Source organism: Oncorhynchus nerka, linkage group LG13 (genome assembly GCF_034236695.1).
Source record: "Oncorhynchus nerka isolate Pitt River linkage group LG13, Oner_Uvic_2.0, whole genome shotgun sequence".
Classification (NCBI taxonomy): Eukaryota; Metazoa; Chordata; class Actinopteri; order Salmoniformes; family Salmonidae; genus Oncorhynchus; species Oncorhynchus nerka.
The window spans coordinates 34,815,491-34,833,190 of NC_088408.1; the positions used below are offsets into that span (position 1 = coordinate 34,815,491).

Here is a 17,700-nt window from a genome sequence, read left to right on the forward strand (position 1 = left end):
TTTCTCACAGGCTACAAGTGAAGACTGGCACATTGGAGACATAACTGCTCACACTCTTATCCAATTCCGAGGTGCATATTGTCAGCCAACTAGATGAGTAGGCCTAATGAACAGCAAAAGCACTAGCCAATGTCAACCTATAAATATTCCAAACATAGTCTGGGACAGTTGTGGGATCCGATAGATGCCAAATTAAGAGAACCACTAGGATCAAAAATGCGCACACGGCAGTAGGCTATAAGCGCAAGTGTTCCATTAGCAGAAAACACCATTATCAAAAGTGACCTCAAATGCTATTATGCTTCTAATGCTTTTATTAAAGGTGTATTTTTATGGTAAATATTTTCTCCCCCAAACTTGAAACTCATGCATTGCTCATGTATGCCAGTTAGGCAATTATGTACTTAATTTAAAAAAGTTATTTGGCCACTTTAGTTGTGATACAAACTATATTAAAACATGGGTGGGTTGCAAAAAAAGACTTTATTTCTTGTGGTAATGGATCATTCACAAGTGATAGGCTAATATTCTCACCCATCAGCCTATTCTTGATTTTAATATTGTATTTACATAAAATAAATAATAAATGTGTGAAATTTGTTTTGATTTAGAATGGACCATTATCATGCACCTGTCTCGAAAACAGGGACAGGGAAAATATATGTAATCTATGCACTTAAATAGAGAATGGAGGACGCTTTTCCCGTGGTTCTTTTTCATGCCAGCTGGGTAGGCTATACTCCTGTTGTAAAGAGAAACAATGTGCTAAATATTAGGGCTGGGCGATATGGCCAAAATCTCATATCCCGATATAAACTCAGCAAAAAAAGAAACGTCCTGTCACTGTCAACTGCATTTATTTTCAGGAAACTTAACGTGTGTAAGTATTTGTATGAACACGACAAGATTCAACAACTGAGACATAAACTGAACAAGTTCCACAGACATGTGACTAACAGAAATTGAATAATGTCTCCCTGAACAAAGGGGGGATCAAAATCAAAAGTAACAGTCAGTATCTGGTGTGGCCACCAGCTGCATTAAGTACTGCAGTGCATCTCCTCATGGACTGCACCAGATTTGCCAGTTCTTGCTGTGGGATGTTACCCCGTCTCTTCCACCAAGTTACCAGACATTTCTGGGGGGAATGGCCCTAGCCCTCACCCTCTGATCCAACAGGTCCCAGACGTGCTCAAAGGGATTGAGATCCGGGCAGAACACTGACATTCCGGTCTTGCAGGAAATCGCACACAGAATGAGCAGTATGGCTGGTGGCATTGTCATGCTGGAGGGTCATGTCAGGTTGAGCCTGCAGGAAGGGTACCACATGAGGGAGGAGGATGTCTTCCCTGTAATGCACAGCGTTGAGATTGCCTGCAATGACAACAAGCTCAGTCCGATGATGCTGTGACACACTGCCCCAGACTATGACGGACCCTCCACCTCCAAATCAATCCCACTCCAGAGTACAGGCCTCGGTGTAACGATCATTCCTTCGACGATAAACGCAAATCCAACCATCACCCCTGGTGAGACAAAACCGTGACTCGTCAGTGAAGAGCACTTTTTGCCAGTCCTGTCTTGTCCAGCGACGGTGGGTTTGTGCCCGGTGATGTCTAGTGAGGACCTGACTTACAACAGGCCTACAAGCCCTCAATCCAGCCTATTGCGGACAGTCTGAGCACTGATGCATTGTGCGTTCCTGGGATTGTGCGTTCCTGGTGTAACTCGGGCAGCTTGCCCGCTTTGCATGTTATTTTCGCATTTAATACATGTCACAAATCAATTTGCATTTGGTACCTTGGGTCGAGTGTTAGCACCAACTCACGAAACCCCCGTTTCTTGACCGTGTAAATTGGGGCCATGTCTTTGCAGATGTAAGTTGTAACGGCAGCTGTTATCTCCTTCCATCTTTGATTCTTTTTCATATGGTTTGCCGCGGGCAAAAGCCTCAGCAAGTTGGGGGTTTGTTTTGAGCACTCGACTAATTTTTTGGGGTCTCATCCGTAGACTCTCACCGTACTGTTTGACATGATTCTTGCGTAGGTGGTACAATAGGTTAGTGGTATTTGAGCCTATTGTCGGGACCGGCCTGCGGCATATTTTGCAGAGGACTGGTTTCTGGTCCGTGTCAGACTTTTCATACCCAAACCACATCCATGCGACCGAAGTAGCCCCTCTTTTAGGTACGAGCTCCGTGTCTCCGTGCTCTATGTCACGTTCACTCTCCTCCATGTTTGTTTGTGTTGCAAATTTCTTTTCACACGGCACGTGTGGAAGAACTCAAAGAGCCGTCCAACTGACTAAAAATATTGCCGTATAGTGTGATTTGCGACACAATGAAATAAACGAGAGCTTAATATGAAACGATATGACGATGTATATCGTGTGACGATAAATAAAGTATATCGCCCAGCTCTACTTAATATTAGGAAAAGCCTATAGAAAGCTGATGGGATCCTCCTCTTTTTAGTGGAGGCCATCACTCTGTTTTCTCCCCCATTTGCATAGCCTATAGAAATGTTTTAGAACATGAGCTCATGGGCTCTCATGAAGTGTTTGATTTTAGATTTTCGAATACATTTGCATTGATGTCAGAGTGATTAGAGGGACAATCGAGTGCTGAGTACCAGTTAGCAAGTTTGGTAGGTTACTAATGACCATCAGCAGTATCAGAGCCTAGAGAAGCCTAATCACCGTGACTAAATGATCACATTGAATTTGACTCCCTTCATGACTTGTGACTGCCGGTGTGGCGGTAATACAGTCACCGTAACGGCCCTAGGCACCACCACCTGCTATTGAACTTCCATCTTCCTTCACGAGAGGCTGGGTTACTTGTATTGATCCATAATTACTCCATCACCCAGGCAGTGTGTGGTGGTAAACTCTGAAAGTCAAGCTCTCCACTCTTTACAGACAACTCCATTCACAGTAACTGTGACCCTTCTCGCACACACAATTCTCTGCTTTACAGTTATCTGCTCACTCCATGGCCAAGGTAATATAGAACTCATTGTAAGCTCCTGGCTCAGTGTGTGAACCGACCATACAAAGTAAGAAGACATCACACAATGGCCTGTAAAGCCAGTTGATGATCCTCTCTTCTCTGGCTCTTATCAGTAATTACATGTAATTCTGGGTAAACTGGAGAGGGTTTGATCATTAAAGCTGGAGCCAGCAGGAGGCTAGCCGGTGTAATCCTTGACTTTGGAAAGTCCTCTACTAGTCTGCTGAATAGTTCCTGACAGGCTGAGAGGCAGCCAGATGAATAATGGTCTACTGCTACTGTTAATAATCCACAGCTTCCCTTCAGGGCACCAATTATTGATGATTCACATACTCTGCCAGGGTTGAATATTCTATATTTAGATAGATCACAGGCTACCTGTATATAGAGAGAAATCAAAGAGATAATGTCCGTGTTGAAAAAGTGGTGTCCTTTTGATCTATAACAGAGTTATATGTTATTCATTATAACTGAGTTCATTTTTTTTTTGAGTTGGTGTTTTAATACTCTCATTCCAAAACAGATTGTCACGTTTGATCACCGGTAATAAAGTTGGTAGTATTCTGTTCTTAAGTGGTCTGTGTCCTTGTCCTCCAGAGTACCAGCAGCCTCTGATGATTGGGGTTGGCACAGTGGCCAGGAAGGGCTCTACGTTCCGGCCTATGGACACGGAGACCAAAGAGGATCCTAGCAACCCCTCCACCCACTACGACTACCTGCACACAGCCAACCAGTATGCCCTGCCTCTCACCAACCAGGAGCCAGAGTACGCCACGCCCATCATCGAGCATCACACCTTCCACAAGGACGGGTTCCTGCCCGACCCGGCTAGTTACAGCGTCCCAGGTGTGGTCCTCAGCAAGACCCCATCCTTTAAAACCCTGGACAGGAAGGCAGGGGTGGGCTCCTCCGGGGGCTACCAGATGCCCCAGCTCAAAATAGACCGGGGACACAGTAACTCTGAGGGGGTCTACGACAGCCCCAAGGTGAACAAGCCTGTGGGCCAGAGCAGTGGCCTCTCAGACTACCAGAGGCCCCAGGCCAAGCCGGCAGTGCTGGAAACCTACTCCACCCCCAGGGACTGTGTGAGGGTGGCTCCCACCATGGGCCACAGGCCGGACCATAGACCAGACCCTGAGGGCAGTTCTGGAGGAACCTGAAGATGGAACATGTCTGGGACTACAGGACTAAACTGTCAAACTGTGATTTTGATCAGTTCATGGCCATTTTGGACTGAGCTTACTGTAGCAAACACAAGCGCTAAATTATTTCTCAACTGACTTTCAGGAATGTGGGAGACGACAGTGCTTGTATCTGGGGCTGTGCTGGCAGACATTTTGTGAATAAGAAAATACAGATGGTTACTTCAACTGTCCTATTTCTTTTAAGGGGTGGGGTGATTTTATTAAAAAGCAAATGGTGATGGAGACAGGAAATATCCTGAAAATGGGAAAATACCTCTCCTCATTCTCAACTGTGACTGATGCTTATGACTGTAACATACATTAAGAAATAATGTGACTTCGTTCCTTAACTGTACAGTATATTTTGAGGTCACGATAAAGCTTTCAGAATCTCTCGGTCTGAGGTTAAGCTGCTTTCAGCAGGGAAGCATAGAGGAAGCAGAGTGCTTTATTAAATAAAGCAGCACCCCAGTTAAAAGTGGTAGATTTGTCCCCAGCGGGTCCTACTATAGGATGTTTAACAAAGTCAGTCCGTGCTCTTAACAAAGAATTGTAAGTACACACTGTGAATGAAGTGACTGAAAGGACTGGTGTCACCGCATGGGGTCCCCCACAATGGGGGCTTTGTCACTATGTTGCAGGGGGCTCTGAAGCCGACGGCTGTATCGCTACTCTGTGTCAGTCTGGAGGCAGATCTGGTCAGTGGGATCAGCGAGCCAATGAAAAGGCAACAGGAGAGTGTTTACAGTTAGTCTGGCGTATTGAGAAACGCCCGGTAGGGGATTTAGAGGAGTAAACTGGACTGAAACACATCACAGAGCTGTGTTTTTCAGATGCTCTGTTTAGCTGGACAAGGTGAACTACTATACAGGCCAGTTCCATTTAAATGGATGTTGAATACAAAGCCATGTTGAATGGTACCGATACTACAGTCTAGTCGATTGTGTATAGGTGTGTACATACAAGGGCATAGTTTGAAAATTTATATTGCCAAGAGGAAAGAAAAAATAAATGGAATAAATGCTGTCGACTGTATTTAAAGCACCTGTGCGTGTGGTGTTGCTGCTGTGTACTGAAGACAGAACTTGAGATCGAGCTAAGAACTCTTTCATTTCTGTGAAATATTTTTGGGAGATCTTTTCAGCTGGGTTGTATGTACATGTACTGCGAGAAGTTATTCTCTACAGACTCGCTGTGATGTCACTCTTTTCAAAACATTCTGTATGTCTACTGCATGTTGGTTGTAAGCTGAGCCCTGAATAAAAACACCAGCAGTTGACTTCTTCATGTCAAGGTCTCTTTACTATGTGAAAATGTGTTTCTCAGCAGCCGTAGCCTCGGCCCTAGGATGCCCGGCATTCCAGTCCCAGCGCCCAAAGAAGCAGGAAGTTTGCAGGATCCCCCCCACCTCCACTCAGCCTGTGTCTGTCTGTGGAGGAATGTGGCAGTTTGGTGTCAGTCGTGGGGAAGCAGCTGATGATCAGCCACTACTGCTGCCCAGTCCTCCCAGCTATGGGCCCACCCGAGGGGAGAGATCTGGGTTGTGGGGGGGTATGACGGCCTATCTGAGGACCCTGATAACACGTCACTGGTCTCTTCAGAAGCGGGGGGGTAGGGTGATGGTCTGATGGAGATAGACTAGGCTTGAGTAGAGCCTGTTTTGTGGCTGTGATGAGTGTGTGTCTGCTAGTGGCCTCGGCTTGGTCGTTCACACAGGGGTGTGGAACACTGTTTACACCTCCAGCCTCCAACCCAAAGCTACATGAAAGCTCAGACTCAGAGCAGCTCTCGGCGAACACACTGCTCCTAGCTATTCTGCTTATCCCCTCAAATTCCAGTCATGTCTCTTCTTGCAGACTGCTGACATTGTTCATATGAGCTTGAAGAGTATGGCCTTTTCTCAATTGCATACTACTCGAGACCTCTGTATCCTTAAAACCAATTGGATGAGGAAGCCTGATGTCCCTCCCCTCTGACCTTCTCCAATGGGTTTTGAGGAGATGAAAGGACGTGAGGAGTATGCAATTGATTGAAGGCCTATCTGTTTTGTACTGTGCTTCCCATCGAAACTGCTTAAATGGTTCAAATCTAAAATTGCAGCCTATTTAAAAGTATTTGGCCATTTTTTTTTATACCATAACTAAGATCATCAGCAGTTTGAATCAACTTTTAATTAGCAACATTTCATGTATGTATAAACTCCGACTGTACCGACTGGTTCTACAGTTTACATCTCCCCCTGGTGTTCATTGTGGTTCACTGAACAAAAGCAATATTATAGTAACAAACAGATCAGAAAAAATAAACTTCCACTTAATCATTCTGTTCCTCATTCAAACATTTGGATCTTCACATTTCAACCTAGTGAAAATTGAATCCTTCAAGAGATCTGAACCCTGACGGCAGGGCGGGCTATCCACAGACCACATTGGGCAAATACATTTGTTTATTTAATGTTATACATTACGTACAGATATTTCAGAGACCCCTTTTAAAATAATAAAATAACATTAAGAAAACCAGGTTGGGTAAAAAAAAAAAACTGTGTACAAAAAGGGAGCCTTTGTTCCTTCTGGCGAAATCCCTGGTAACAAGCGGAAAGATGAACATTCTTTATGGCGTAACATGCAGCGCCAGTGTTGGGATGACGCCTCGGTCTCTAGTGCCGCTCTCATTTCACTAACGTTAAGCAGGGTGTGGACACATCCTTCATGCAGAGCATTTGAGTTAGATCAAAGCGCAATTTACATCCAAAACCGGACCTGCAGTTTAGCCTCACTGATCAGAAATGGCCATGAATGAGATCAACATTAGAACACAAGGCTGCAGATTGTCATGACACCCCCCATGGGGGTACATTTGTAATAAGTAGAGATGCTACTACAGTAGCTAAATTCCGATATGATCTACAAAAATTATTTTAAAATAGCTAATACATTAATATAGCATATACAGATTTATTTCTATAGTCTAAGATGATAGTTTGTGAATTTGAATAAATGGATTGTGCATAAACACATTCTATTGCTATTATCCTTTGCATATACAGAACACCTTTTGGTTGTGTAAAATGAATTGAATAAAGCTAGAAAACAAACCCCATCACTCAGATAAGGTTACCAACCTATGACAGACTGTACATCTTTTTTTCTATTGTGTTATTGACTGTACGTTTGTTTATGTGTAAGTGTTGTTTTTGTCGCACTGCTTTGCTTTATCTTGGCCAGGTCGCAGTTGTAAATGAGAACTTGTTCTCAACTGGCCTCCCTGGTTAAATAAAGGTGAAATAAATACATTTAAAGAAGATGTCAGAACACAGTGCAGCAGACACACTGTTGTCAGTCATCTTTGGGTCCTAACGAGTCTGAAGACAGTTTGACTGCCACTGACACCAGCAGTAGAGAAGGGTGGGGAAAACCAACCAATGATTGACTTTTGGGAGATGCATCCAAAAGGCAAGATATGTACTTTGTTAAAAGGGACTAGAACAAAGGATAAATCCTAGTTGAGTTTAAGAGGGGGAAAATAAAGACATTGCACTTCTGATTTTGGTCAACATGACAACTGAAAAGACTAGATTTGGCCCTCCAATCCGGTGTCTCCCTATTCTGTCCTTTTGAGTTGTCCCCCTGACCGCTCACTTCCTCGTACAGACGACTCAATTTGCAGTGCTTTATACACACACGAATCATATCATTGTCCATGTAATGTTGAAGATATAGCCCAACTTTGCAAAAACACTGGTCAGTTAAACACCATTAACTATGATAATGCCCTTTTAGTAGAAAAGCTGTTTGAAAAGATCACCTGACATTTCAGCCAGTTTTGGTGGGATGGAGTTTTTGCCTGCCTGTTGACATCACCAGGTGGTAAATTTGTTAGACCAATAAGAAAGAGAGTTCCAAACCTCTCTGCCAATAATAACAGCTAGTTTTTACCTCCTCACTCAGACAGTTCTACCAAAATTCTTGCTTGAGAAACTGCTCTTGCTAAGGAGCAATTTGCTTCTATTTAACCATTTTAATTGATTGCTACCCAGAAATGATTTTATATTGAGTTTTTTTTATATATATTTTTTTAACTGAGCCATCAAAGAAAAACATTGTGTAACGAGTGCTCAGAGGACTGAAAAACAGATGTATCCAGCATTTAAACACTGAACTATGGTGACATTATGTGATACCATTGATCAAACACAGATGGAACACCCTCATAGCTGATATAGTTAGAATTCTGGCCCTGTACATTCTGTTTTGACATACAGTAGGTGAATGTAGCTCTCTCATATTCTGAACACTAAGGACTAGGCCTACTGGTAGGTGGATCTAAGAGCGGTGCAGGTTTGACGTGGGATTCAACATCGATACCATAATCAGTGGTAGAAGATGAACATTCAAGTTGAGAGAAAAACCCTCATCTACAGTAGCTACATGTGGAAGAGAGAAATAAAAGCCAACATTTATGAAGGGAGAAGATCTTTCTCGGCCTTGTAAAATAGTATTCATTACCAGCAGGGCAGTCCCAGTAAGGTAGTGTCGTCAGTGTGGGGGCAAAAAGGATCAGTAACTATACGCAAACAGAGAAAAATACCACTCAGTTGAGAGATCTACCATCTTCTCCAAACTAGACCCACATCCTCTCCTCAATATCGGGTCTCATCTAATTGGCTCCTCACCACTGCACGAAGATAGTGACGTGAATTCAACAGAGCTCCGAGTGTGTTTCCATAACAACTTAATGATGAGTCAACTCTATCCCCACATATATCTTCCGGGGGAATCTGATGCAGGCCAGTCTCTCAAATCTCATACAGTATAGTACACAAACACACATGCACTTCAGTCTTTCAGCCCCCCTCCCTCCCTCTATGACGAGCTCTCTCCGGACTCAGCAGCCTTAGACAGGGTCTCCTCCGATGGCGTCTCACTGGAGATCCCGGTGTCTCCGTTCTCCGGGCTGTCACTCACGGACATCTTCTCCAGAGCTGCAGCAGTAGGCACAGAGACAGAGAGAGAGACGGACATGAATACTCTCTCTTTACTGGAGGATCTACCATCACATTCTGTGGGCCTTTCAGGTGGATGAAACGCTACATTTTCGGTTCATTCCCGTATGCTCATATGGCATTTTGGCACTCTTTAAAGTCCATTTTCACATTAACACAAAGACTCCCATTTGTATAAAGCAAGCGAAATGTGAAGTAAGACAACACTGTTTAAAATGCACGCACATTAAAATAAAGCCATACTACTATGAAAACAATGTGTTTGTTTTCTATGAATAATGAGGTACAGTAGACATAACATACCTTGTAGCGATGCGGAGTCTGCGGTGCCGTTGTTCCTGCTGGCGGCTGACCCCTCCTCCAGCTCATCTAGGTAGAGCCGGTAGCGATGGCCGCCGTCATCCTCATACTCCACGTTCTCATCGTCAGAGTCCACCTCCGGGGCTACGTACACAACCTCAAACTCTATCTCTCCCCTCTGGAGGACACACACACACCACAGAGGGTGAGACAAAACTTAACAAGAGCGTACTTAGTTCCTTTGTTGGTTTGCTGAGGCATGATTAACTGTTTTCCCCCCCAATGCAGAGCAGCAGTCCCGCAGGCTGAATTGACTAACCCCAGCATGAACCTCCGGTTGTAGACTGACTGAGGTCACCACTGATGTTTTAGAGAGAGGAGAGATGACTGACTCTCAGTAAAAACTTTAACTCCCAGGCTAACCACTAAATGGTCACACAGACTCACACAAAAAGGTGTCACCAACTCAATAAATGCTTTTGAAATCACAAAAAGAATGTCTTAGCTTTTTACTATTGTTTTACTTAGAATGGTCCCTTAGTGTAGATATAATGACTGCATTGAAGCATTGGTACGTCATACATGTATAGCATGACAACAAACATAACAAAGCAAACATATCTGGACCAGCAGGCTAAGTTTGCCTGAATTCAAGATGCGAGCACTCAGCCCTTCTCTCTCCCAGGAGCCGAGTCTGACCTGTTGTGAGAGGATGGTAACAGCTTCCTTGTGTTTGGCGTCCCTCAGGTTGATGCTGTTGACAGCCAGGATGGCATCACCCACATGGAGCCCCCCACAGCGCTCCGCAGGCTGGGTAGGATGGATCTCTGAGATCAGGATGGGCACACCGTGTTCCTTACCACCCTTTCCATCCGGAAATAAGACATACACACACATATTAAGGTATGGACCATGACAGATGAGCAACACACTACGGGTTAAGACATGGCATTTAACACTTTCTGGTTTGGGCTAAATTGGTGGAGGTTACCGTGATTGAAATTCCAAGTCCCTCGTGATCTTCTTTGGCCAGCACTACTTTACGAATAGGACCAACTCCTTGGGTCTTCTTCAGTACATCTGTTTCCTGAGGGAGAGATCAAACAGGCAAATAAATAGCGAAAAGCAAACAGTAAAAATACCTTAACTACAATTAAGATCAATCCCCTGGCGATGGCTCTGATGGCCACTCACATGCCCTACTGGAGAAGGTAGGGGTTTCTTGGGATCGTTGCGCCCCCTGCAGGCTCGGATGACTGTCTTGTGGCGGTGGAGGTGGATCTCAGCCTCCAGCTGGTTCCATAGTTTGTCATGAGCGGGCCCCTTCATGTCCCGACCCAGTAACTGGATCTGCTGAACTCTGGAGACAATGGACACAAAGACAACCAGTTACCAATGCCAGCATTATTGGTTTCAGGTAGTCCCTCCCTATTTCAAATCTGCTTGCTTCTGTTTGTGGAAAAATGGATATGGCCCTGATCAGAGGTTAAATTGGGAATTTGGAGGGGAAGATCCTATTTGCGTTATGTCAAGATTAGGGTTAGAGCTGGAGCTAGGGTTGGAGCTGGAGCTAGGGTTGGAGCTGGAGCTAGGGTTGGAGCTGGAGCTAGGGTTGGAGCTGGAGCTAGGGTTACCTTCCAGCCAGCTCTTTGTCCAGGTACTTGGCTGCCAGTCTGGCCCCATAGACCTCAGCCTGCAGTACAGCGATGTGCCTGCGGAGGGCCTCATTCTCCTTCTTATGCAGCTTGACCTCTGCCTCCAACTTCACTTCCTTCACCTTCTCCTTCTTGTTGTCCTGCAGCTCCCTCTCCTGTCACACACACACACACAAAGAGAAATGGTTGAGTTAAACTCTACAGAGAAAGATAGAGTGCAAGTGCTTTACTCCGGTTAGCTTTGGCACTTTGCTGTACAGAGACCCCTCCCTGCTCCACTGAGGAGTCAGAGAGAATGGGCCATGACTGGAGGTTGGAGCAATCTCCTCTGATCAACATTAGAGGAAGCGCAGTCGACAGGCACTGCAGCCGGCCCACAGGACAGGGAGCAGGAAAAGAGCAGTCCACTGCTGCATCCTCACAGGCTGGGCTGCAGCCACAAAGACCATGTCACAGACAAACATGGATACAATACACAGTATCGGTGAAGCAGAAATTAAATATCTACTTGGCGACAAAATACACGCAAACAAGATAAGTGACTGTGGGTTTGGCTGTCATAAGTTCAAAGCATTGACACTTCTGCTGATTAAGAACGAACAACACGCAAACTGGGTTACTCACACACACACACACATCCTGGAAATCATTGACTTCCCTTTGCGCTTTTTTGACAATTGAAACAAAACACGTTCCAAGTATCAAAACATGCACGTTCCAATCAAATGGGGCAACACGGACAAACATGAATAGGCAATAACAGACAATGTAACAAAGCTACAATAATTCCAGATCAGTTGTCACTGTCAGTCATTACTAGCATGAGCCCCATAGGCAGCCTGTTGGACTTGTTGATGAACTGTTAGCAAGAGCAGGAAAAGACAGAACTTGAGGGTGGGATGAGTACAGACACAGACGCACAGCTATCCCCAACCAAAAAAACAGACACACAGAGGACATGCACACACTTACCATCTCCTCCACTGAGGGAACAGGCTTAAGGTGAGAAGAACAGAGAAGGGGTCAGAGGTTAGAAAATCACAGCCAAGCAGTGGGGAAGAATGCGACCATTTACCACTTTACAGGCCCACTGGAACCTTAGCAGGTATACCATAAAATAATTTAGCAGTCCGAAGATTCAGGTACAGTAACGCATCAACAACGGTAAAAAAAAATAAAAAGGTATTTGTATTTCTTCCCAAGAATGTCCAAGACGCATACAGGTAGTTTTATTCTCGGACGGAACAGCGACATAAGAAACCACAGTAGGACGTACGTAGTAGAAACTAGAGCGAGAGTCGTGTGGGTGTGAGCGTGTGTGGTCGGTGCCCTACCATCCTGTCTTTGATGGAGTCCGAGTCCATGGTCTGCCCAGCCTTGGCGTGAAGCTGCAGCTGCATGGCATGGAGCTGGAGGAGCTGGTCGTGAACCTCCCTCTCCACCACCACCCTCTCTGCCTGCACGTCAGTCAGCTCTGATCGCAGGCCAACCAGCTGAGCCTGGAGGAGAGAGGGAGAGAGTCAGACAGACAGAGTTACATAATTGTACGCTTCTTCAGACTTCCTAGATTCTTAGGAACCCTCATCATCATGCATGTTTAGTCAAGTCAAGTGTACCAGGCCCAAATCATTATCCCAGCACGGATCAAATTCCATTTTTCCCGTTTTACATTTCCACTCTGTTCTCCATCAGATTTTACAATGCTATTTTTCTTATAAAGCAGGCTCCTTGTTATTCAATACCTGAAGGAATTGTGCCAAAATGAATTGGCCTACAGATCTTGCGCTGAAGGTTGTATATTGTACACAACAAAACCCTGGGAAAAAAATATATATTTGTGCACGTCTAGGGAGCTTATTCAGCTTGGCAACACGGGAAGCAGAGTGGAGTGCAGAGAACAATTCATCTATTTATTTATGGCATTGAAATGGGGCCACCTGCATGTCACAGCTGTAGGAATGAATTGATCCACAGTATGCTTTGAATAAGGTTAGGATTCACTCCACCTATGATGATGAAAGAGGAGTGTGATTATAACATGCGAATCTACCTGAATACTAAACTACCCATCTCCTAAATGATTTATCAATCATCATCCTCAGACAGAGACTCATCTATCATTGCAGTAATCAGGCAGGCCTTCATTATAATAGAGACCCAGTCTAAATCAAACAGGCCTAGAATATTCTACAGTACAACCCACCATTTAAGACAGTTTAGCCTGTATTTACTCCTCAAATGTAGGGTAGGAGGGGGAAAAAAAGTTTAAATAATTCAAGACATTAGGAGTGTGTGTGTCTGTTTGCTGACCACTTTTGCCTCTATTCAGACTGAGACAGCCCACATGTCTGGACACACAGGTGGCAGTATGCTACATCAGGAGAAACATTAGCCTACACAGTGCAGCGGCTGACATCGCACGCCAAACCAACCGACAAAATACAAAGACACATACAGACACGGACATACACACGCATGCAAGCAGACAAATGCACACACACACACACACGGCAAAAAGGGGCAGGACTTCCTGATGTGACACAGAGTGTTGGGCAAGTGTGGAATGTGTGTCTCGTGGTTGGAGTCTCTATATCCTTGCTCCTAAACACTGTGCTCTCTAAGCATGAAGGAAGGAAAAAACAGGCGTCCGGCTGACCTCTTCCTGATAAACAATACCTGAGTAACAGACCGGAGACGAGGAAGTCTTAATAGCTGAGCAATCACTTTTTTATGTTTGGTAATCAATAACAGCCTAGTAGGGTAGGCCTAAATAGGGCTGTTGCGGTGACCGTATTACCGCCGCATCGGCAGTCACGAGTCATGAGGGCAGTCAAATTCCAAGTGACCGTATAGTCACGGTGATTAGGCTTCTCCAAGCTCTGATGCTGCTGGTCATTAGTAGCCTACCAAACTTGCTAACTGCCTGGTACTCAGCACTCTATTGTCCCTCTAATCACTGACGACAATGCAAATGTATTTGAAAATCTAACCAAACACTTTATGAGAACCCTTGAGCTCATGCTGAACAACATTTCAATAGGCTATGCAATTGCGTGAGAAAACAGAGTGATGGCCTCTACTAAAAAGAGGAGAATCGCACCAGCTTTCTATAGGCTAGGCCTACTATATTTATTTCTCAACTTCCCTAATATTAAGCACTTTGCTTATATTTACAACAGGAGTATAGCCTACCTGCCTGGCATGAAAATAAACCATGGAGAAAAGTGTCTTCCATTCGCTATTTAAGTGCATAGATGACATGTATTTTTTCCCCGATGCCCCTGTTTCGATACAGGTGCATGATAATGGTCCATTCTAAAACAAAACAAAATGCATACATACAGTACCAGTCAAAAGTTTGGACACAACTACTCATTCCAGGGTTTTTCTTTATTATTTTCTACATTGTAGAATAATAGTGAAGACATCAAAACTATGAAATAACACATATGGAATCATGTAGTAAACAAATATTTATTTCTCGCACAGAATAGGTCGGCTGTTGTACTTTGGGGGATAGTAGATTGACATAGGCTAGTGCTTTTGCTGTCCATTATGCCTACTCGTCTTGTTGGCTGAAGAAAAGTAAATGTGGACGTTCTTCCAATATCTTCAATATGCACCTCGGAATTTGATCCGGTGTGTCTGTCTTCACTTGTAGCCTGTGAGAAAGACCCGATCACGTGATGGAGCACGCAGCACTCGGGGAGAAGGGCACAATGGCCACTGGCCGCAAAAGCCATGGATTTTTTGGGGCCTTTGATGTATATTTAGCATGGGCTTCTGACCTACCCTTCCTGCTATAAACCCGATACCTGACATGGGGACAACCACCATCTAATATGACCATTGTATCAACCTACCATTAGCTCATAAAACTACTGTAGGCCGGTAGAAAGTATGTAACAATGCAGATCTAACCTATTTTCTCTAAATATATCTTAGAATCATTTTAAATGGTCACACACTCTGCCATTGGACAGAAAACTGAGGCACTTCGCAAATTGCATGATAGCGGATTTTCCACAAATGTTGTTTACTTTAGCCACGTCAAATAACCTAATAGGCAATGACGTTCTGGTGTTGTTGGGGGCCAACTGCTTGTGTAAAGCCAGATTTCCTGGCCTCAGAAATATATTGAGCTGAAGCTGAAGGCTGAAATGCAGTATTGATTTACATGCAGTAATACGAGCTCTATGGTAGTCAGGAATTGCTGGGAAAGTCTTGTTGACAGAGTCAACTACACTCCTGATCAAACATTCATTAATGTGAGCATGGTGAGGTCATACGTGGAGTAAGGGATAGCATGATCCTTCATTTTGTTTCTCTCATCAATAGATTTGGCAACGTGGAGGTGCACTCAAATCGTGTGTGTGTGATGCCTGATTATCTATGTCAATTAGCTATTTCAATTGACAGTCAGCTGGATGGGCAGAGACGCACTGTCGTGGAAAGTGACATTCTGACAGCTATTTAATAATTCATACATACCCAGCATACCCTTACATACCAGATGATCATACACATACTTTTTAACATTGATACAAGAAAAGCTTGTGCTCACCTCGACTTTGTGATTAAGTTGAAAAATCGTCTGGGCTTTGTGGCAAAGCTGAGCAAAACAGGAGCTGAGACTTGTCATCTTTTGACGACCCTCGTAGGTGATGTCAGCTTGATCTGGATCGATTTCTCCCAGTAGTAAATCGACGTCAACAAACGCCTTGTCAAACTCCTTCTCCAGAACCTCAAGCCACCGAAACATGGACATCCCCGTGCCTGGACTGACCAGGGCAGTGCCCTGGGCTGACGGAGAGACACCGGCCGAGGCAGACATTTCAACAGTGCAGGCTAAAGGCTTTAGCTAAATCTAGCTGGCTAACCTAGCCGCTTCTTTTCACAAATAAAAACAGCGCTTTGCCTTTGTACGTTTACTGAATCGTAATACTTGAGTTACACCGTACTCTAAATGCCCAAATCATACGAAACAGTTACGTTCCAGAAAAGACTAGCTAAATTGAATGAACTTCATTCTTTCCCAACCCCTAATCATATCAGGAAATCCGAAATCGGATATGGATCATAGCTATCAGAGATAAAACAGGAAGCGAGACATCTCACTCGCTCCTTTTTTCTGGTTCATATACAAATCAATGAACTAAGCGGACCAGACCCAGCTGCTAATGCATTGGTGCCTATGGGAGAAACACCTTTTAAGCAGACCGGAACTGTGACCATTTTTTTCAATTGTAAACGGCCTGAGTGGGACATCTTTATTTATCCGCCACATTTTAAAGCTATGAATCGACTACAACAGTCTGCCACACAGCAGAGAAAAATATATCGATAGCAGAGATAGTCGATCTCTGTTGAACTTTGGGACAGTTTACAGCGAAGAGGCGAAGCGGAGTAAAAGCAGAGTACATCACAGCTGTATAAAGTACAGAAAATACAAATGCAGCGGTTCATAGATGTGAGCACCTGTGTTATGAGAGCAAGAAGAGACGTATTGAAAAGTTAAAGAAGCATGGATATGTCTTAAAGAGAAAGGGGGAGTCAGGAGAAGCTATGGATGAGTTCTCTACCTTTACAAAAACTATTACAGCTTTGAAAGTGCAGTAATTGCAGTTGACTGTGGTATTTTGGACACAGTAATTGGAGAATAACTGCAGTGTACTGCACTCTTATTGCCGTTACACTGCAAAATTACTGCATAAAAGTATTTTGGATGCAGTATTTGCATCATACTGTAGTGCACTGGAGTTATACTGCACTCTGACTGCAATCTTTTTTCGTAAGGGCATGTTTGAGATGACAAGGGTGTTTGAGATGACAAGGGTGTTGGAGGGCTGCAGACGGACTGCTCCTCGAGGGTGTGTTATGTGATATTTAAGCACGCACCGGACAGTGTGTTGGAAGCTGTGTTAGGGTTGTTTAATATGCTGTGGATGACTGGGGTGGTACCTGCTGGGTGGAAATATGCTGTGGTGTTGCCGTTTGTAAAACTAGGTAAAGATGCTGCTAGGGCGTGCAGTTTTCGCCGATCGCGCAGACATCCAACATGTGTGACTTGACAGAAAAGATGACAGTGAGTAGGATGATGTACTGTATCTCTGGGAAGTTAAGGGTTTGATGAGCGTAGCACAGAGTTGGTTCAGGAGAGGGAGGTCTGCCATGGATGCCCTGATGACAGTTAGCACAGAGATAGCCAAGGCCCTGACAATAAAAGAGGTGATGAGTGTTGTGTATTTTGTCATTGAGAAAGCTTTCAATACCATGTGGAGGGAAGGGTTGTTGATCAAGTTCGATTGAGTCATAAGGGTGAAGGTGGGGTCAGAATTGTCAGTGTGGTTTTAAGTGGGCAATGTTTCTTCTCAGGGAAGTGTAGTTAGTCCGGTGTTGTTAACCCTGATGATAGATTACATATTTAAAGCTGCAATATGTAACGTTTTGGGCGAGCTGTCCAAATTCACATAGAAATGTGAGTTATAGATATGTCAGTCTCATAGAAAGCAAGTCTAAAATGCGGTAGATCTGTTCCATGTGTAC

At 44.3% G+C, this 17,700-nt stretch overlaps 2 protein-coding genes across 3 annotated transcripts in view; one reads left to right on the forward strand and one right to left on the reverse strand.

Annotated features, from left to right (window-relative positions):
- Positions 1-5,473, forward strand: part of dcbld1 (discoidin, CUB and LCCL domain containing 1) — a 45,007-nt gene extending 39,534 nt beyond the window's left edge. Inside the window, exon 15 of the mRNA XM_029676802.2 lies at positions 3,608-5,473. Coding sequence (XP_029532662.2) covers positions 3,608-4,170 — 563 coding nt within the window. The 3' untranslated portion in view covers positions 4,171-5,473. The remainder of the gene's footprint in view (positions 1-3,607) is intronic.
- Positions 5,474-9,054: 3,581 nt separating this feature from the next.
- Positions 9,055-16,276, reverse strand: gopc (golgi-associated PDZ and coiled-coil motif containing). 2 transcript variants are annotated; one of them, XM_029676803.2, is made up of 9 exons: positions 15,719-16,276; positions 12,489-12,653; positions 12,127-12,150; positions 11,134-11,309; positions 10,694-10,859; positions 10,491-10,586; positions 10,199-10,363; positions 9,503-9,677; positions 9,055-9,178 (listed from the first exon to the last, which is right to left on the reverse strand). In XM_029676803.2, the coding sequence occupies exons 1-9, from the start codon at positions 15,986-15,988 to the stop codon at positions 9,060-9,062; spliced, it is 1,356 nt and encodes a 451-aa protein (XP_029532663.1). In that variant the 5' UTR covers positions 15,989-16,276; the 3' UTR covers positions 9,055-9,059. The 2 variants fall into 2 exon arrangements, with proteins under 2 accessions (XP_029532663.1, XP_029532664.1); XM_029676804.2 differs by lacking the exon at positions 12,127-12,150.
- Between the last annotated feature and the right edge of the window lie 1,424 nt (positions 16,277-17,700).